This window comes from Chenopodium album, chromosome 20 (assembly GCF_948465745.1).
Source record: "Chenopodium album chromosome 20, dcCheAlbu1.1, whole genome shotgun sequence".
Taxonomy (NCBI): Eukaryota; Viridiplantae; Streptophyta; class Magnoliopsida; order Caryophyllales; family Amaranthaceae; genus Chenopodium; species Chenopodium album.
The window spans coordinates 36876794-36896672 of NC_137853.1; the positions used below are offsets into that span (position 1 = coordinate 36876794).

General features: G+C 32.6%; 1 protein-coding gene across 1 annotated transcript; it reads right to left on the minus strand.

Moving 5' to 3' along the window:
* Nucleotides 1-7380: 7380 nt before the first annotated feature.
* LOC145597440 (cytochrome c1-2, heme protein, mitochondrial) lies at nt 7381-13830 on the minus strand. Its single transcript, XM_081653606.1, has 8 exons — nt 13676-13830; nt 13390-13466; nt 11187-11404; nt 10831-11110; nt 10671-10742; nt 8139-8255; nt 7966-8031; nt 7381-7884 (listed from the first exon to the last, which is right to left on the minus strand). The coding sequence occupies exons 2-8, from the start codon at nt 13447-13449 to the stop codon at nt 7768-7770; spliced, it is 930 nt and encodes a 309-aa protein (XP_081509732.1). The 5' UTR covers nt 13450-13466; nt 13676-13830; the 3' UTR covers nt 7381-7767.
* Nucleotides 13831-19879: the final 6049 nt, after the last annotated feature.

The following is a 19879-nucleotide window of genomic DNA, read 5'->3' on the forward strand; positions in this document are numbered from 1 at the left end:
TTTGGGTGATTGTGACAAAATTATTCTATTTGTAATTATTTATTGTGGACTACCCAACCAATTGTGGCAAAACTTAATTATAATTTATTTGATGATAGTGATTATCATGCAAACTGTTTAAGTGTCTAAGTTGTGCAAGAAAATGAGGATTACATTATTGGACCCTCAGAGAATTACAAAAAGCTTGAGATTCAATTATCAATTATGAATTCAAAATTCATGATTGAAATTTTATTTTATTATATGGGAACTTTTATATATACTTTTATATATTCATTATTGTTGGCAGTTTGGCACAATATGAACATGATAGTATGAAGATTATGGATATGATTGAACTTAGAATGTTTTTTCAAGTATCATCACACATGTGGATTGATTAACGTCACCATTTAGCCAGATAATCACTTTTGTTTTTGTACTAATTGACATCTAGTTTTTAGATGTATTGAATTTACCAATAGTAAAGGATTGGTTTTAAAGAAAATTAATTACGGTTAAAGTCAATAATAAGCTAAAAACATGCATGTAGGTGTAAGGTGTTTAATTCAAGTATTGAGTCAACAATAAGCTAAAGACATGCATAGGTAATTCAAATATTCAGGCTCAAGTTTGAGAGAGATTGCGAGTGAAATAAAAATATCATTTTATATACGTAGTCTTTTAGAGAAAATTAATAAATAAAAAAATTGTGTAAAATACATTAACTAACAAAAATCTTTAAAATTAGGATATTCTTTGCATTTTAATTAGAGGTGTCAACCGGGCAAGTATTAGTCTATTTAGACTTGATAGAAAACACGCGGGCTCGAGCTCAAGCTCAACTGATCTTTAATTTTGCTTGTGTTCGAGCTTAGCTTAATTGTTTAGTTTTTTTAATGCTTAAGCTTAGCTCACAAATAGGTCTTTTAGTTAATTGGAGCTCAATCTTTAGTCGAGCTACAACGATATATGATTCTAAGGTGAGATGTAATGTCACTAATCCACAACTTCAACATCATTAGTATGACCTTGATGTTATGTGACACTTTTTTCAGAATGCATAAAAAATAAAATTAATGATACGCGTATTATAAATACGAGTACAAGATTGTAAACTGTGGGAAGTTAAGAGGAAAGCTCACATAAATCGACATTATCATAATCTCCAAAAATTGGCCAATTAACTTTCACGATCATGATGATTGTTACAATAATTCCATCTCGTGAACCAAATTCAAGTAAGAATTATGAATACTCAATTTCGTGTTTGTCATCATGTGGAAAAGAGCAAAGGGTTTAATTTTTAAAAAGATTCTCAAAAGAAAAACAATTAGTGAAAAGGCAAAAGCCAAACAAAAGCATAATCTTCCGAATCCTCCCCTTTCTTTTCTTATCCTGACACTTTTTTGGACAACTTGAATTTTACATAACTATATTAAGTTAACTTGATGTCATTATTCTATTTACTATATTAATAAATTGTCACCCTTTAAAATAAATAAACAAGGGTTTTCCTACAATTAAAGGTAACCGTTACTTTGTAATTTTCACTAAAAATAAATAAATAAAAAGAATCTGTTATACAAGTAAATTTTTTAATTGAACATTAAAACTATAGAGATCCAATATTTTCTATTCTTTCTAGGAGGGAGTGACGGGCATAGATTTGCTCAATTAATGTTTACTTGATAATGGTGAGATCAATGTAAAGTTAAATTTGTACTATTAAATGTAATGGAAAAATATAAAGGAGTTGGGCTCTATTCTTTTGAGCAAACAGAGCAGAGCATAGCAGATTTAGCAGATTAGAGCAAAACAGGTGTCAGCAGAGCATAGCAGAGTAGCCGACTCAACAGAGTATAATAGAGTAGAGCAGAGTAAAACAGCTCAAAAGAATAGTGCCTTATACATTTAACTAAATCAACCATGTAATGTTGCCATAAACTCTATGTGTGCATTGTCTAGCTTCATCTACGAAAAATAGGTTTCAAAGTTAATCAAGTCCAATCAAAGCTGGATCATGGTTGATCAGGTTCAATTAAGTCTAATAAATTCAATAAAAAGAAGATAAACATATTGTGATATAATGATTGATATTAAATTAGTATTGCAATGAATAGACAAATTAAAATTTGTTTTTACGGAGTATAACATACAAAGAACTTCTTACAAAAATTTTTAATTTCTTACAACATCAATAATATATAGGTTAATAAGAACAAAATTACTCATTATTTTAAAACATTACTTCAAATAAAAATAATTTATTTATCGATATGCTCAAAATATATTAAAAATAGTTAATGAAACTCTATCATACGTGTGCAAGTTTTAAAAAAAGCTTAGAAATTGAGACAAGTAGAGTAGTTCATGCTTAATGCATAGTACTTACTACCATGGTACTATATGACGGTGCAATTGATAAAATTATTTGAAGGGAAGCAACACAGATGGACTGGTTTAGCAACAGGACAAGCCTACAACGTGGGTGTTGCTGTCACTGCCTAACTAAATGCCCAAATTCGCCCACACAAAACTCCGTGTTCATTCTTATACTTTACTCGATTATTACTTGCTTACTACGAAGTATGTGCATGTTCCCTTCCCCTTTCGCTTCTCATAGGCTCCTCCGATGGCCTCCAAGCTCGAACCCATACTCGGATGTACTTAAAAGTATGCACGTTTCGGATTATGTTTTAGATGTGTTTTTATAACTTTTAGTACATAATGTCGTTAAATTCACGTTGTGTATGCTACTTGATATATATGTGTCATCGATAAATTGTAATTAGTGGTGTTAAAAACTGACTCGATCCAACTGAATTTTTATCCAAAAGCGATATAATTCAAATATGATACGCAAGGGTATAATAATTTTAAATGGTTCAAATTCGACTTGGCACGAACCCTACCTAGTGATCTGAATTTAGGCCTTTAAGTCAAGTCCACAATGTACAGTCTACTACCTTGTACACCCTCCCAATCAATCCTTATATTTGCTCCATTTTTCTTTTTCAACCACATTTCTCATTAATATACTACGGAGTATAAAAATAAAGCATGGTTATGTCATGTGTGATCATATTGAGTTTGTTTACGGTGTGAATGCAACACCACCCTTTATTCTTTTTGAGGCGGTTTCGAGGGATCTTTAGACCGTTTTATTGGAGGACTTGGGAGGTGTGGCTTTGGGTCGTATGGTACCGCAACAAAATAATGTCTAGCTGTGCCCTTATGGCATTTTGTTAGATTGGCTTAGGCTTATTTGCTTTGGTGTTCTGTCTGTTTCGTTCTTGTTTTGTTTAGTGTGTTTGTTTGCTTTTTAGGGGCCTTGCCCCTCTCTTTCACCAAAAAATTTTTTTTTTGAGTTTGTTTAAACAAATGTCTTCATACTATTAGTTTTTGTTTTTTTTTTCCTTTTCTTTTCTGTTTCATAATAATTTCAACAGTTTGACTGACACGCGTGTCAATACACACCTTTGATCATTAGTATTTGCAATTACATATTAATAAAAAATAAAGAAGGTTGAAATAATATAAATATATCTAATCCAATTTTTATTTTTTTTACAATGTTGTTTATATGTTGATAAAAAATGTAGTCAACATATGAAATTAATATAATACAAAAGTCAAATTATTGCGATTATTTCTAAAAGAAGGTAACGTAGTATTATCTTTACTTGTACACAATTATAAATATTAATGATCAGACATGCATTTATAAACGGATTACTACCGTGGATAACATACGTACGGAGGTACCGGATTGTGATTAAGGTTTGTGTTAGAGCTTCACCCACCGTGGCCGTAGTCATTTAAGGGGATTCATGATAGCAGTTGAGGTTAAATCAATTGAATGAGTATGCACCGTCCATTACATGTAAAACGTGCTAACTACTTCTTCTAATTAGTGCATAGAATGGAGATTTTCAACCCATTGCAGGTAAACATTTTACATTATTCACGTACGGAGTTGATTGGTCAAAACACCTTAATGTCGTACATTAGACCAATAATAATGCTTGTTTTGTACAAAGTACGAGTACTTTTATTTAGTATTGTTAGTTTTCATGAATCAAATGTGTCCTTAAAACTAAGGTCGTGTACTTCAACTTATAAATTTGTTTTTAGTGAATTTCATTAATTACGATCAATCCTCTTCTTAGATTAAGAGCCTATTATGATTTACTGAACTGAGTTGAACTGAAAATTTTATGAGAGGAGGAAATTAGGAGTTGAACTCAACTAAACTTAAGCTAAAGTGAACAAGCCCTAATACTCCCATTTTACAAATTATACGACATACGTATTATATAAAACTCTTATCGGGCAACTTTATACTTTTATTTACAATTTAACTATGAATTTTAATTATGTTATGGTGTTTTGTTGCAATTTTTTATTTATTTTTTGCTTGTCTTAATCTCATGACCTTAAAATCATAATGATCGAACTTTAAATATTAATACCTCATATTAACATGTTATTCTGCTTATGAATAGCATGTACAGTTGTGCCACTTGGTTCACGTCTTTCATGATTTGGATTGACCCGCCTCAACACTAAACAACCTCAATGAACGGTCGTAAGTCTTTTTTCTATTGTTAATAAGGAGTAGATGTCTTATCAAACTTAACCGTAGATTTTTATTTTTTTTTTTTAATTTTTTATTTTATGTAAAGGTAAGATAAGCGGCCTAATAATCTCCTGATGTCTTATCGGACTGAATAATTACATACATCAGTTCGATCCAAAATAGAGGGTAGAGTGGGGATAAGGGCAAGGGAATGATACATAGTAGGTCTTGTTCCATGGAAACTCAATCCTCCTATTGAAAAAAACAAGTACGAAAAGAGAGTGAATAAAAGCTGCAAAGTTGAAGTTTACAAGGAGTATTTTAGAAAATGGGCCCTAAAGATAAAACAGGCTTTTGGTAACTTAGGATACCTCCAAAAGCCCGTATAAATTGTTGCGGTGCATGTAATGTGTGGTCCAAAATACAATTCCAACTTTTAATGCAGCCTACTCTTATTATTATTCAGTCTTCATTCATGCAAATTTAATTTATTTATTTATTTTATGGAAAATGCTATACATAGCCTATACATATCCTTTAGGGCTACATATAAACATTAAATTTACACTTAGAATTCGTAAAAATTTAAGAAATCATAAAAATATAAACACTAATTACACTGATTTACGCGTGCTTTTTGTCATGAATTCCAAATTTTTATACATTTTCCAAGAGTGTATTTAATGCTTATATATAACCTTTAAGACTACATATAGCATTACCCTTATTTTTTATTATTATTATTATTATTATTATTATTATTATTATTATTATTATTATTATTTTTTAATTTAATAAGCTTTGATACTGAGTTCTGACCTTGGAAAAAGGATGATTTGCTTTGTGTTGTGTCATTTTCTCTCTCATCAATTCTTTGCTGGCCAAGTCTCATCAATTCCTAAAGTAGGGTCAATTTTATATTCTCCATTCCGTGCCTTTTTTTCTTGGTTTGGCTTGGAAATTTTCTACTCCACTGTTAAAAAGAAAATACAGTATAAATATAAACAGTAGTAGAATAGTTAGTAAAAAAAAAAAAATGTGGGGCTAAAATATGAAAAATGTTGGGTTGGAACTTGGAATGAGCTCAAAGTACAATTAAATTTAATTTTTTTTGTGTGTAAAAAAAAAAGCTAAAAAGACAATGATATAGACGGAATTTAATCTCAGATCTTGAATACCTTCTATTAAGACTTTAACCAACTAATCTAGTTGATCGTCTGTAATTTTAACTTACTTAAGAGGATATTTATCTCCTTGTTAATAGTACTAGACTACTGGTTAGTACTAGCAATGGTTGTTACACTTTTGAAATTTAAAATGAATAATAAGTGGTTACCAATTATCTTAATTGATGAAGTTGTATAATTAGCAAATTCTATCTACATCAATCACTGTCTTTTATGACTTAAGAAGTATGAAGTAACAAGCACCTTAACTTCACTTATAAATCCTAGGAGGAGACTTTTTTCTTAGAAAGTTACTCCCTCCGATCTCCGTCCCTTAATGTTTGTCTCATATTCCATTTACAGTAAGCTTGTTCCTAAAAGAATGCCTTTTAATCATGGAGGCCACACCTTTTTTTCTCACATAAGATATAATTAACTCTACCACTTTTATCCTTTATCAATTTCACTTAACAAAAAACTAACAATATATAAAAATTACAATGGGGAAATAATTGGGGAGGTAGGGAGTTAGTAAGGAGAATGTAGCTATCTTATTTGATAATGTATGGTAGAATTATGTTTTATAAATATGAAGTATGTGATTAAAGCTTATAAGACTTAAATACTTGTGATGAGTAGGTCATGTATTATTAATTGAAATTGACATCTAACAAACATAACACAAAACACGAAAGAATATTTACTTCAGATTCCAATATTAAAAACATCAAATGAGACACATACTTAACTTATAGGACCTAAACATCATAACTCCAATGGTAGTGCTTATGCTCTGCCATTGAGTATATTAATCTGATAAATATGGAATACTATTTGTACATCTTTTCCTTAGGATGACAAATTGACAAGTCAATCATTTACACATTCAACAATTTTTTTGGTAAAAAAAAAAAAAAAAAACCAATTTTTATTTATTTATTTAATTTTTTTTTTAATGGTAAATAGTAACTCAATGTTGTCAATTTATATACACACCCATTGGAGTTAGAAAACATATGGTAGTTGGTACCAAACACTTTATCCAATCATTTTCTAATTCCGTAAAGTATGATAATCAAAGCATTGATAGTTAAAATTGAATAATAGTCATGCATTTTATACTTTGAAGAAACAAATATTCATAGACTATTACTCGAGTTTATACAAGAAACTCCATATAATTAGCTTAGTTAAGTGGTCAATCAATATGAAAAACTGTATCATTTACCTAGTAAAAGTAAAAATTGTTTTAACTGGCTTTAACTATGAGGCTTTGGTAAGGGATGCAGTTGTGACCTTAACATTTCGACATTAATTTCCAACCAACTACGCCGTAATAGTACCGTCTACTAATAGTTGATGGGCACAAAACTGAATGTTCTGGCTTCTGCAACAGCTGAAAGATCCATACTCCAGAGTCCTTTGTAGACAGTAAGTCATAAATAGGTTCTCTCAATATTACGCTTACTTAGGGTACTTCGATCACTCATTTCACATGTTTACATTAGTTTCAAGACGCATTACTCTTTTGATTTCATATAATTCATGTATTAGTACAAATAACTCGTACTCCGTAATTATTTTGCCTTGTTCGTTAATACCTGATCATGAAGGTATTACTCAGTTAAATTTTGAGAGCAGAGAATACAACAGTAAGAGAAGATGATCAGATATATTGGGAAGAGAAATGACCATAGTTCCTCAGTCTTATTCTTACAGTTTAAACAGAACCAAAATTGGCTAAAGAAAATTGAAGCATGCCCTGAATGCAGTAACATGGCGCCAGAACATCCAAAAAACACAATTGGCCATTCTGAACATGCAGAGAAGTACGATCAAAATCGTCCAAGAGTATATATAAAAAAGAATGATCTACTACAAGTATGTCGGAAGCTTATTTCTTCCCTGGCAACCAAAATATGACTCCTCAAGCTACACGATTGGAACATTCAATCATGGCAGTCATAATACACCCGGTAAATAATTATTATTTTCCATCGGGTTTTCCCATATCCAATACATGGAAAAGAACGCCGATCTCTAATTGATAACATCAAGGACCAGCTTACGAGACTTGATGACAGACCACTTCAAACGGCGGTAGTATGCTGCCTGAAGTAATGCAAGTGATAGTACAAATATCCACTTGAATCCCATCTGCATAAAAAGGTTCAGGATGAGGAGGATAGTAGCTAAAATATAAGCCAATCGTTAAATGCAACTTGAAACATAGCATACCAGTTTGCGCTCTTCCATCTCAGGCTCTGCAGCCCATGACAAGAATGTCACAACATCTTTGCCCATCTGCAATAAAAATATCAAACGATAAGTGTAATTCGTGCAAGGATTGACCAATATACTATGCTCACTTGTCTATAGCAAACAAATTTCTGGAAAACGGAAAACTCAACCTGAGCTTCTGTTGCAGAAATTCCATCCTCATATTCAACAGCACCGTCATTAAGCATCTTAGGCATAGCTATAGCACCCCCAGGGAAGTATGGATTGTAGTGCAAACCTTCTCGGATCTGCAGCACCCATAAAGAGGCTCAATAACTAATCGTAAGAAGTAATCGGAACACTTAGGAATAACACGACAATGACATCACATAACCTATCTGAAATTTGGGCCTCAAAAAGCACAGGAGCAAATCATATACTGTATGAGATTAAAGACAGTATGATAACAGAACCCTGGAGTTCTCTAAAAAAAGAAAAAAAGATAATGCACAACTCTACCACAATGAACAGTAAGAATGATAGCAAATCCGTTTGTTGAGTATCACAGAATAATGTCAACTGAGTGTAAGCTTTTTACCAATAAAAAACATTGTACTGAACAAAGGAAAATCCTACAACAAATTCTTCACAACTCTCCTTTGTAGTTGCTAAAATATCTCTCAAATAGAGTCTTTAATGATTCCCACAGAATATTATCTCACTTTACTCTTCAGTGGGATTCTTTTCAACTAGTTGTTGTCGCAAAGAAAAAAGGGAACCTCAAGTGAAATGTTTCGTTGGGTGAAACCAGCACTATCGATTAGAGTAAATGATGGAGCAAAAGGCATATATATTTCAATTGTCATTGCAGCCTAGCAAAGCTTCCATAATATTCTACAAGATTTTGAGGTGGACCAACAACCAGCTTAAAAGTTACAAGTCATTCAAAATTCAAAAGTCCCTAGTTACCTTATCACCAAATTGCACGCTTTATACTAACCAAAGATTGAAACATTAAGACTTTTTCATCTCAACTTATTTAAATAAGTTTCGGAATATAAGCTACAAAGATTGACAAAATTAATCCCAAGTTTGGAGGTACCCTTCTCTAATTAAAATCAGCTACCTGTAACTTATTAGCATGTTGCATCATTTTTAAAATGTCTTATTCTCTCTCTTATATCACCGTTTTCATTATAAAAACCACTATTGGCAAAGTGGCCACTGTACCTATCACGGTTACCAATAGCCACACCATTAATTCTTTGTACTACCTCCAGTTCGTATTATATGCAACTTTGGTGTAATATTTGTGAGATGTAAAAAATTCCAAAGTTGCATATAATACTTTTATGTAAATATTCTTATGTATATTCTTAAGCTTTTACCTTAAATAGAACCGTAATAATAACCTAATGACTTATAGATCTTACCAAATAAATGAGTCACTCACAAATGATTCCTTCATGGCATCACAAGCCTAGTAACAACCTAATCGTGCCAAACCCAAGGTGAGTAATTCTCATATATATGTTTAGATATAAACAAGAGTACAAGGATGACACTAGATTACGATTTAAGGCTACAATTAAGGAATACATAAGAATATCTACATTAAAATAATGCAAGATAATACAAATATCAACATAATTTAACATAAGCTCACCACTAAACCCACAATCCCAACAATCCATCCACAATAAACTTCTTTGCTACAAATTTGAGAAAAAAAAACCACAAGCAGATCAACTGGGAGGATAAATAATTAAACAAGACATGGATAGTGGAAAATAGTGTTCAGGAACACTGGCCAAGGTTGGTGGCATGCAGGATGAGCAGCCAGAGCACAGATCAAATCACAACTTACAAACTCAAAGCTGTTGCTGCTATAATGACCTCATGAGACATGACCTCAAGTAAGGGCTCAGCAATTCAGGGTATCTAACAGACCTCAAACATCTTCCTTTGTCTACAAACAAAGACAAGGTTCACTAATCGAGAACAGCCCTACCAGCAAGAATTCAGATCTAGATGGGAATTGGAAAGCTCTAGATTATGAATCATTAAAAAAAAAAAAAAAAAAAAAAAAAAAAAGGAAGGATCTGAGATATTAGGCTGTATTTGGTCCATCTTACATTAACTTATTGTGACTTATTTCAGATTAAATAAGTTCAACCAAACAGGTTTGCTATAGAGAAATTAATTTCAGATAAAATAAAGGATTTGCTAAGTTCAGACAACCCAAGTTGAACCAAACAACAAATGGTGAATAAGCACTAGATCAGCCAGAAGGCTGACCATTTCCAACTAAACTGCTGGTGACTACATAGTTATAGTTAGTTATTCTCTTTCTCTGACAGGGGGGCAATAACCATTTTTGACCCTCTTAATTCACCCTGTTTTCAACCCCAACATTATCATCTCCCAAGCCTGTAGACCTTCCTCAACATCAGCTGGAAATCTTTGCGCAGGTTCACACAGGGAAAAAAATTCTAAAGAGATGAGCAACAAAGAATAGCAGATAAATACACAAATTCTAAACTCAACTCCATATTTCAACCATCAGCCACATCAGGGAACAAAGGAAAGTTCTTTTTTGCATGAAGTATCTATAGTGCTAATACGCCTTATTCAAACCATGACAGTTAGCAAAAAAAATACTCTATTTTTAGACAGTTCATTATGATTGACCAGACTGAAAAGAGATGGAAGATTTTACACACCACAACACCAGCAGGTGGCTCACGGTAACCAGTTAGCAGAGCGAATACATAGTTCTGACCATTGTGACGAGCCTGCGAGAAAATTAAAAGTAAAACATCAGCCAGGCACAACCTATCAAGCAACAACTTATTTAGAGAAATCCAATGCAAACGAACATACCTTGGTGATAAGACTTAGATCAGGAGGATACGCCCCACCATTAGCAAACCTAGCAGCTGCTTCATTAGGATAGGGCTGAGGAAATCGGTCACTGAGTTTCCCAGGACGAGTAAACATTTCCCCCTCATCATTAGGTCCATCTTCCACCTCAATCTCAGCGGCCATAGCTTTTGTCTCCTCCTCAGTGTATGCTACACCGACCAAGTCACGATACGAAATCAGGGACATTGAGTGACATGAAGCACAGACCTGCTGGTAAACCTGGTGCCCACGACGAATCCTATACAAGGACAATTTACTATCAGTCTACCACCCAAAATACCAAAAAATGCATTTTACAAAATATGTCAACTCACGAGGCATGATCATATGAACTGAGGATGCCACTGTGAGGCCAAGGGTAATTTGGGCTTTCTAAGCCATGTTCAGCCTCGTCAGCAGATGCTACAGTGGCAAAACTCAAAAGCCCTGTTGCACCTGCTCCAAGGAGAGCAAATGCCCGCAAGACTTTGGTGCCAGAAGATCCGATAGTGTCTTGATCTTTCGAGACAGCAGATGATAAAGCTGGAATTGCCTGCAAAACCAAGGACACCAACAACAACATAAAATATAGTACTTTGTTTGGCTGGTGAATAAAAAACACAACAATCGGAACCTTTTAGTTAGCAAAATGATATAATCCTTCACATGATTTTTCAATCAATAGAAGTCCCCTCTCCAACATAAATAAAAGTATTTATTTATTTTTTTTAAAAAAAAGGAAATCCTACACTTCTGACAAGTCTATTTGGTGGCTCAAACCTTGAGAAATTCATTTATTACTTTTTTGAAATTCTAACTTAAAAAAAATTTCATTCTTGTTTTTTTCTTTTCCATTAGAATACTGCTAAGGGCTTGCTACTATCAAATTTATTTTTCAAAATAGAGTCCCATCCCTCCCGTCACCCCAACATAGCTTATTATAAACACCACGATCAACTCACGACGGAGATGCTGTGATTCAGTCTTTTCAAGAGTAAGCATTTCCTCCAGCAAAAGTGGTTGTTCTTCCTGGTGACATTCTTGTAATCTTGCTGTCTGGCTGTCACCATCTCCACAAACCCAATCTCATATATAAATACATGAACCCCCACCCCCGCTACCCTTTCTCTCCAAAGCCTTAGCATTAACAATGATAAAGCAAGCTCTTTTCATTCTAAAAGTCTATCAGCTCTACTCATTTTTTAAAATCCTTAATCAATCTCAACCTCGTAAACATCTCTAACAGTAGTCTCCTCAAGTGGAAGAGTTCTTGCCATTAATCAAAACGCCTTTGTTATAAAGTTATGGTTTACTCTAAAGCTTAAAAGGATATGTCGTGAAAATCAAAACATTATGGTCTAGCAAAAACAAGGTGATATAACAACCATTAAGCACCAACTGTTCTCGCAACTTTGCAAGTAAAAGAACATATTTAACTTAAATCTGAAAATGAGAAAAAAGGCAAAATAATAACAACACTCTTAACACAAAACCTCAATCATGAAACAAAATCTACAAGATGAGAAGCAATGAGCTACAGTATACTAGTATAGTACTTCTTTACTATGAACTTCAAGGAAAAAAAGATTTCATTTGAATGAAAATATACGAATGAGGCAAAAAATATCAACAAAACTACATACCAAAGCAAAAACTGTAGAATTTTTAAGAAAGATTTATGGTCTGTGAGAAAAAGCTAATATTATATTATTATGGCTAACCTACAGAAGCAAAATTGATTATAGAAAGAGATGTTATTTTAGGATAATGAAATCAACAACATAAATACTCTTACCATCTCATAAATTAATAAGTTTGACCAATAAGAAATTTAACCAATTGGCACAGCCTAAGATAACGAGTTGTTTCACTTTTCTATCTCATAAGAATCTACCATAAACTCGGTTGCAAAGTTCAAGATAATGAATTGTTTTGCTCTTATATGACAGGTCAATCATATACTTCCTAGCCAATCACATACTTCCTAGTCAATCATATACTTTCTTAGTAAAAAATTTTAAAAAAAATTTGATATTTTGAATAGATACTTCATACATGAGAATAATCGAGCAACATATTACATAATCACACTTGTTTATTATGTTAAACACATACATAAACATCATAACACCGTAACTCATGCATAAACTAAGAGACAGTAAATTACACAGAATATAGAATTTGACATAAATGTTTGTACAAAAGCACCAGTAAAGACGATACCTCCAGCGATTATCCGATGGAACAAATTATACATTGACACACATTTCTCATGGTCAAAGATCATAGTCAATGATTCCAGATTATCATCCCTGATACTACACTACGAAATTTTCAACAGAATACTAGACAGAACCCAAAAAAGACTACTTTTTCCATTCAAATAAATAAAATCTAAGCACCACAACCTAAACTAATTATTGCGAAAATCGCCATAAAAATTAGCTCATTTCAACTCAAAAATCATTTATTAAATGAATTTATCAACAAATTCAAACGAATAAATTTTGATGATAAGTAAAGAATAAGAATTATTACAGTGGAATGAGATTGGAACTTCTTCTTAAGAATCTGCTGAAGTAATCTACCTCCAGCCATTATCGCAGCTAACCTCTCTGCAATCAAAATCAATCCAAAAAAACAAAATCAATCTAAACAAATATCAAAATTTAAAATCAAATTAAAAAAGTTAATTAGCAGAAAAGCATCGATGAATTTGCAGAAATAATTAGGGATCGAAAATCCAGATCGAAGTAGCAAGATAATTTAGATCGGAAATCGAAGATAAATGCAAGAGGGAGGAGAGAGAAAGAGGAAGAATTACTTGACGGAAAAAGAGGGGCGGCGTCGGAAAACGGGAAAGTGGTCGTCGGAAAAAACGACGGTGGAGCCCACGGCGGTAGAAGGAGGAAGATGAGATGTGGAGAGAAATAGTCTTGTGAAAAAATGGATTGGTTTTGTGTGATTTTGTTTATTTTTAGGGTTTTCACTGTTAAATAATAATCCCCCAATTTGGTGGAGAGAAAAATATTGATGAAATAAAATTAGTGGAGTGGGATTCGAACTCGGGTGAAATGGGAGATGTTGACCTAAGAGTTGAGGGAGTGATTGATGAGGAGGGGATTTGCGTGGCACGGCCTCCCTCGCTAATCTATACTTAGTATTTAAAAAAGCAAACCAAAAAAAAACATGTGTCATCATGCTATTATACTTCCTTATCTTCTTCTTCAACTCAACGTGCCACATGTCGTTTTACATTTTTTTATTTTTGATTTTACAATTTTTCTTAACTCTTTCATTAAACACTTCATCTTCATCTCCCCTCTTTAATTCAACCTTTTTAATTTCTCTCATTGATTTTAGTCCCTCCATCTTCTTTCTATTAAGTCTGATTTCAATTAAAGTCCCACAATTTTTATTTGTTTAATTATGTTTTCATTTACATATTACACTCATAATTATTTATTGGTATTTTCTCACTCATCTCTCAGTGCAATTTTCTGTGAACAAGCCGTGCATTGCACGGGCCAGAAGACTAGTCATCTTTATAATGACTTAACCTTTGCATCACACATACATACTAGGTTTTTTAGCCTCTTTTCCTGGCTTCAATTGGTAAATTATGACATAACAACAGCAAATATAAGTTAGACGAAAAAAATTATGAGATATATGCGATATCTTCAGTTTTTTTGGGTTCAAATTAGAGTTTTCAGATATCAGTAATTCTCTTAATTTGTTTGTATTTCAAGCTTTAATGATCTTGTAGTGTCTTCTTGTACTTCCATCTTAATGGAAATCAATTCACAATGCAATGTTGATCCTTCAATCTCCTTTTGCTTCCCCCGTCCTCCTTCAAAAGATTAACACATCTTAGCTCTGCATCATTAAGGCTTTTATTCGATTTCTTCCAGGCTATACCTATCTGGATTGTCAACACTCCTTAATTGCCATTATTTTCTTTCGACCATCAGTTATCTCCATGGCTTATACTTCTCAATTCACCATTCTTAATCCCACTTGGTTGTTGTAGTCTAAGCTATTATTCAATCTTCCTATAAATTCTTTTAGGATTGTCATCAATCGAATTGTGCATGGATTTGCATTTTCTTAAATTAGTTCATGTCTTATAATCCAAATACTCCTAATTGTGGGCTTTGTGGCTACACTACAACATAAACGAGCAAAAGCAATGGTCAAAAGCAACGGTTAAAGCTAATACAACGGGTTGATACAACGGTGGTAGATAATACAACGGTTCATTGCAACGGATAAAGCTAATGCAACGTATTTGGAGGCTATTGCAACGGTCCTAACATAACCGTTGCATCAGCCTATCAAATGCAACATAATTTTAGGCTACTGCAACAGTCCAAAAATGACCGTTGCACTAGGTGTTAAAATGTGAAAATTAAAAAAAGCGCCTTGTTTCCCGCTCCCATTATTTTTCAAAAATTTGAAATTGTTATTCGGCGTGGCATCATTATTTTTTGAATTAAATTCTTACTATGTACATATTCTTAATATTTATCCTCTACTCTCTTTCTCTCTCTATATCTATCTATTCTATCTCTCTCTCTCTCTCTCTCTCTCTTCAAGTTCCAATCTTCCAACATATCAGAGTTGCATTAGTATGATGGTGATATGATGATGAACAACACGGTGTATATCGAGGAGGAAGAATGGTGATGGGACTATTGTGACAATATTGTTGGACAATTAGATACATATAAAATTAGGTTTGTAATGTCCTTATATAGATTTATATATTAGTAAACATTTAGTGAACTATTTGATAAATATTTTGGGTATGGAATTGTTTGCAAAGTCAAATATCAATGTAAAATTATTTAATGTATATATACACATATTTCTGGAGGAAAAATAAAATGGTTGTTATATAATTTTGTTTACATTATTTGTTCTTTGTAGTTTTATTTACTACGAGCATTAAATAATAATAATAATAATAATGCACCGGTTCTATAGAAAGTAATGGGTGTTGCACTAGAACTAAAAGACCATTGCATAAGGTCTGTTGCAACGGTCCGTAGGATTTCTAAAGAATCGTTGCATTAGGTTTTATTAACCATTGCTTTAGGCCCTGATGCAACGGTCCATGGTTGATGCATAGGACCGTTGCATCAGGTAAAATGAACCGTTGCATTAAACCTAATGCAATGGCCACAAATGCTACGGTCCTTTAACCGTTGCAATAGGACTATAGGAACGGTTTTTCGCCCTGTTGTAACGGTTTTTAGGGGTTGCATTTGCTCGTTTATGTAGTAGTGAGGATAATCTCTAATGATTGCAAGTGTGTTGCTTGATTTTCTATTGCATGGTTTAATAACATCACCTAACCATCTTTTAGTAAGCGATGTTTGGGTTGCATAATGCACTGTAAGCCCCAATGGGTCACATGCCCGAATTATTTGTACTAATAATCAACGGTCCCTAAACAAATGTGAAGGGGACTCTTCGTTTGGTTGGCACATGACATATGATGTACGCATATTGATGTTTTTCCTCCGAAGTTCAAATTTACTGCTTATCGCATTGTTTAAAATTTTCCAACCTAATCAGAGTCAGGAAGGAGGAACTTTAATTCTCTATGTCTGCTTCCAAAATTTATCCATTGTTATATCAATTGTTGGATGATTATGGTCTCTTTGTAATAAACACAATCAGCCACTTTTCACTATGTACGTAATAGCCAGTAGAAGTGTGAGTCTATAGAATTTCATCCTCGTTCTTCGTTTGTTCTCCTCATCAGGTTTTGAATAATTTTCTTTGCATCTTCAATTTGCTATCCATATTTTTGTTGTACCAATTTATTTCATTTTCGATGTCGTAAGCCACCACCACCAGCAACTATATATGGACAAACCAACATAAGCTCCTGCAAGAAAGTGAGCAATACCTTTACCATCTCAAATAAGAATTTAACTTTAAAACAATTTTAAATAGAAAAAAATACGTCTTACACTCTTACATATGCAGTGTTCAATCGATTTTTGGCAGTAAATTATTAACTTCAAACAACAAAAAAGGTGGTGATGGATTGTGAATCAATAATTTGGTAAAATCATTTTAAATGAGAAAAAAAAAACATTAGTATAAATAAATTAATGCTCAACAATTAATATTTGAACTATCGTTTTTACCTTTTTCACGCGCTTAATGACTACATTTGAGATCGATGAGAAGATGAAATTGTTTAAATGATACGAAGTCTTTTTTTTCTGCAATCTGTATTACACTGTGATTGACCGCCATGAGAAACATGATGCCCTCTCCTTACTTTGTTAAAGTCTATACTCCGTAATATTTTGTTGTATGTAGTTGAGTAGAGCTTTATGTCACTAATTTGTGTATGTAAACAATCTCTAAATTGTTTTACGAACTTGACACTCGTATAAACTTTTCTTATAGATTTTTGGAAATTTTGCGAAAAACTACCATTTAAATGACGAGTTTTGAGAACAACTACCATTTAAAACTTTTTTTTGAAAAAACTACCACAAAAACAAAAAAAATTGGAGTAGCATTACCTTGTCTAACTTTCTGACAAGAAACTCCGGCTATGGAACCCATAACTTACTAGTTCCCTCCTGAAATTCCACCTAAATTGACGCATGAATACTTAATTTAATTGCTAGTCCAAGAGGTCTCAATTATTGGGGGAATTCCGCAAAAGCATTTTGTAAGAAAATGCTGAGTTGATTGATATGATGAATTAGACATGGTTGAAAGCAATTAATTGCTGCAAATACATAAGCAAAGAATGAGTAATGAACCCTAGATGGGATTATACAGAACAATTGCCCTAAATCCCCCATTTTCATAATACCCCAATTTTAATTTTTTAACCAAGAACCCTAATTTCAAGATTCATTGTATTAATTGTGTCAATTACAATGGGAAATTAGACATACATCACCTAGAATTGAGTTTGCCAAACGATTTTCCTTTTTTCCTCTCGTTGAATTGATTGAAATCAACATATTAGGGTTTTGATTTTGTTTTACTCAAGCAAAAAGGGGGAATTGAAATATAACAGTTATAAATAGAGGAGAGAGAAAGAAATTTAGGAGGGAAATACTATTTCATGGGTCCCACTACCGGAGATTCTTGCCGGAAAGTTAGACAAGGTAGTGCTACTCAAATTTTATTTTGTTTTTGTGGTAGTTTTTTTTAAAAAAAGTTTAAATGGTAGTTGTTCTCAAAACTCGTCATTTAAGTGGTAGTTCTTTGCAAAATTTCCTAGATTTTTGCTCACATGATATTAAATTTGTTGCAGGGAGAAACTTTAGTCTTTGATGATTTATTATTGCTTTGTAAAACAAACTTTCTTCGCTTTTTCGATGTAAATAGGTGAAGTTTGTTCTAAATTACATGATACTGTATATACCATGTACATAATATATTTGCACAACTACACTTTTCCTCCATGTCACACGATTCAGCTATACATAAAATAAGTTTTTTTTTTTTTTGAAAGAGTAGATACACTACTTTTGAATAACCATTAGAATATTTTGTTGGCTGCTAATCAATCAATTCTTGTCTTAACTATTGTTTTTTTCCCCCTTAAACATGTAAAGTTCGCAACCATACCTTTTTCAATTACTCTCTCCGTTATATATGAAAGATCGATGTACCAAATTAGAATGTCTTTTAAATAGATCAGCTCAACTCAAAGTTTGACCATGAATTTCTTTATGATACGAAATTAAAGTTATTAACAATTAAAGAGACACGTTAATAGATGTGAACATGTAAATGAGAATAACAAAAGAAAGCGAAGATGTATAAAAATGACATATGCTAAGTTTTTTAAGGCTTGGGTTCAAACTTTTCCTAAATTTAGAGGCAACAAATACAATTAGCTTTCAAGAGCAACCATATTAATGATACCATATAATAAGGCAATAGTAAAAAGGGCACCGATATCATCATTTTATGGTGCAGGCCTTGAAAATTAAGTTCATTATATGGGATTAATTGACAATAAACTGCCAACGCATTCTAATCACTCACCCCCAAGAATTAGGCTCTATCGCTCTATCATGGTGGTTGTTATCTGAGTGACTCTAACACATTTAATTTGTAACTAGTATTTGGCTCGGTCGTATATATTTACTGATGGACCCAGGTTCAATTATCTATTTTTTAAATTGATGTATATATTCTCATTGGATGACGCAACATCCACTCTATAAAAGATTGAGGGTGACACATGTCATGTATACTTGATTAAGAATTTTTTAAAATTAAATTACACAATAATTATTTATTTATTTTTTTAATTTTTGCTTGTTATTTTTTGAAAAACTTTAGACGTATTTTGAAGCTAATAACACTTAATGTCGGGCCACAAAAAGAACGTTACCACAAAGCAATGTACCGCACTTGAATTTTCATTGTCAAATCATATGAGATCCAAAAGATATAATGCAAGAATAGTAAACAATAATTGAGAAGACATCAAAACAACACCGCGTGTACTTTTATTAATTTATTTTTAACCAATAAACACAACACAAAAAAGTCGCGATTAGAAATGTAAACAGATATTGTCGAACAAAAGCACTCAAAGAAATTCTCCAACACAGCCTCAAATGTCTCCAAATAGATGAAAGCAAATTTCCATTATTGTCAAGAATTGCCTTTCGTCAATCAATCAAAAAAATTAAGATAATGGACAATGAAAGATTGTTGAGCACAAAAAACTCAAGCTCCTTAAGAAAGTGACTAGTGTGTATAATTTGTCCTTGAATAGGAAGGTATATTATTGCCAATTGCCAATAGTTTGGTTATGTGGAGATGTGGGACAATGAAAGAAGTTGCAATAAAATCAAACTTCTCTTTGAAAATGACATCACCGAAATATAAATTTCTTGCAAAGTTTTGTTCCTTTCTTTCTTCTGTTTTTTTGAATTGACTTCTCAGCCTTTCATCATCACACATGCATTTCACAATCTACTCTAAACTTCCCCTTTAATTTCATTTTTTAAATAACCCGGGT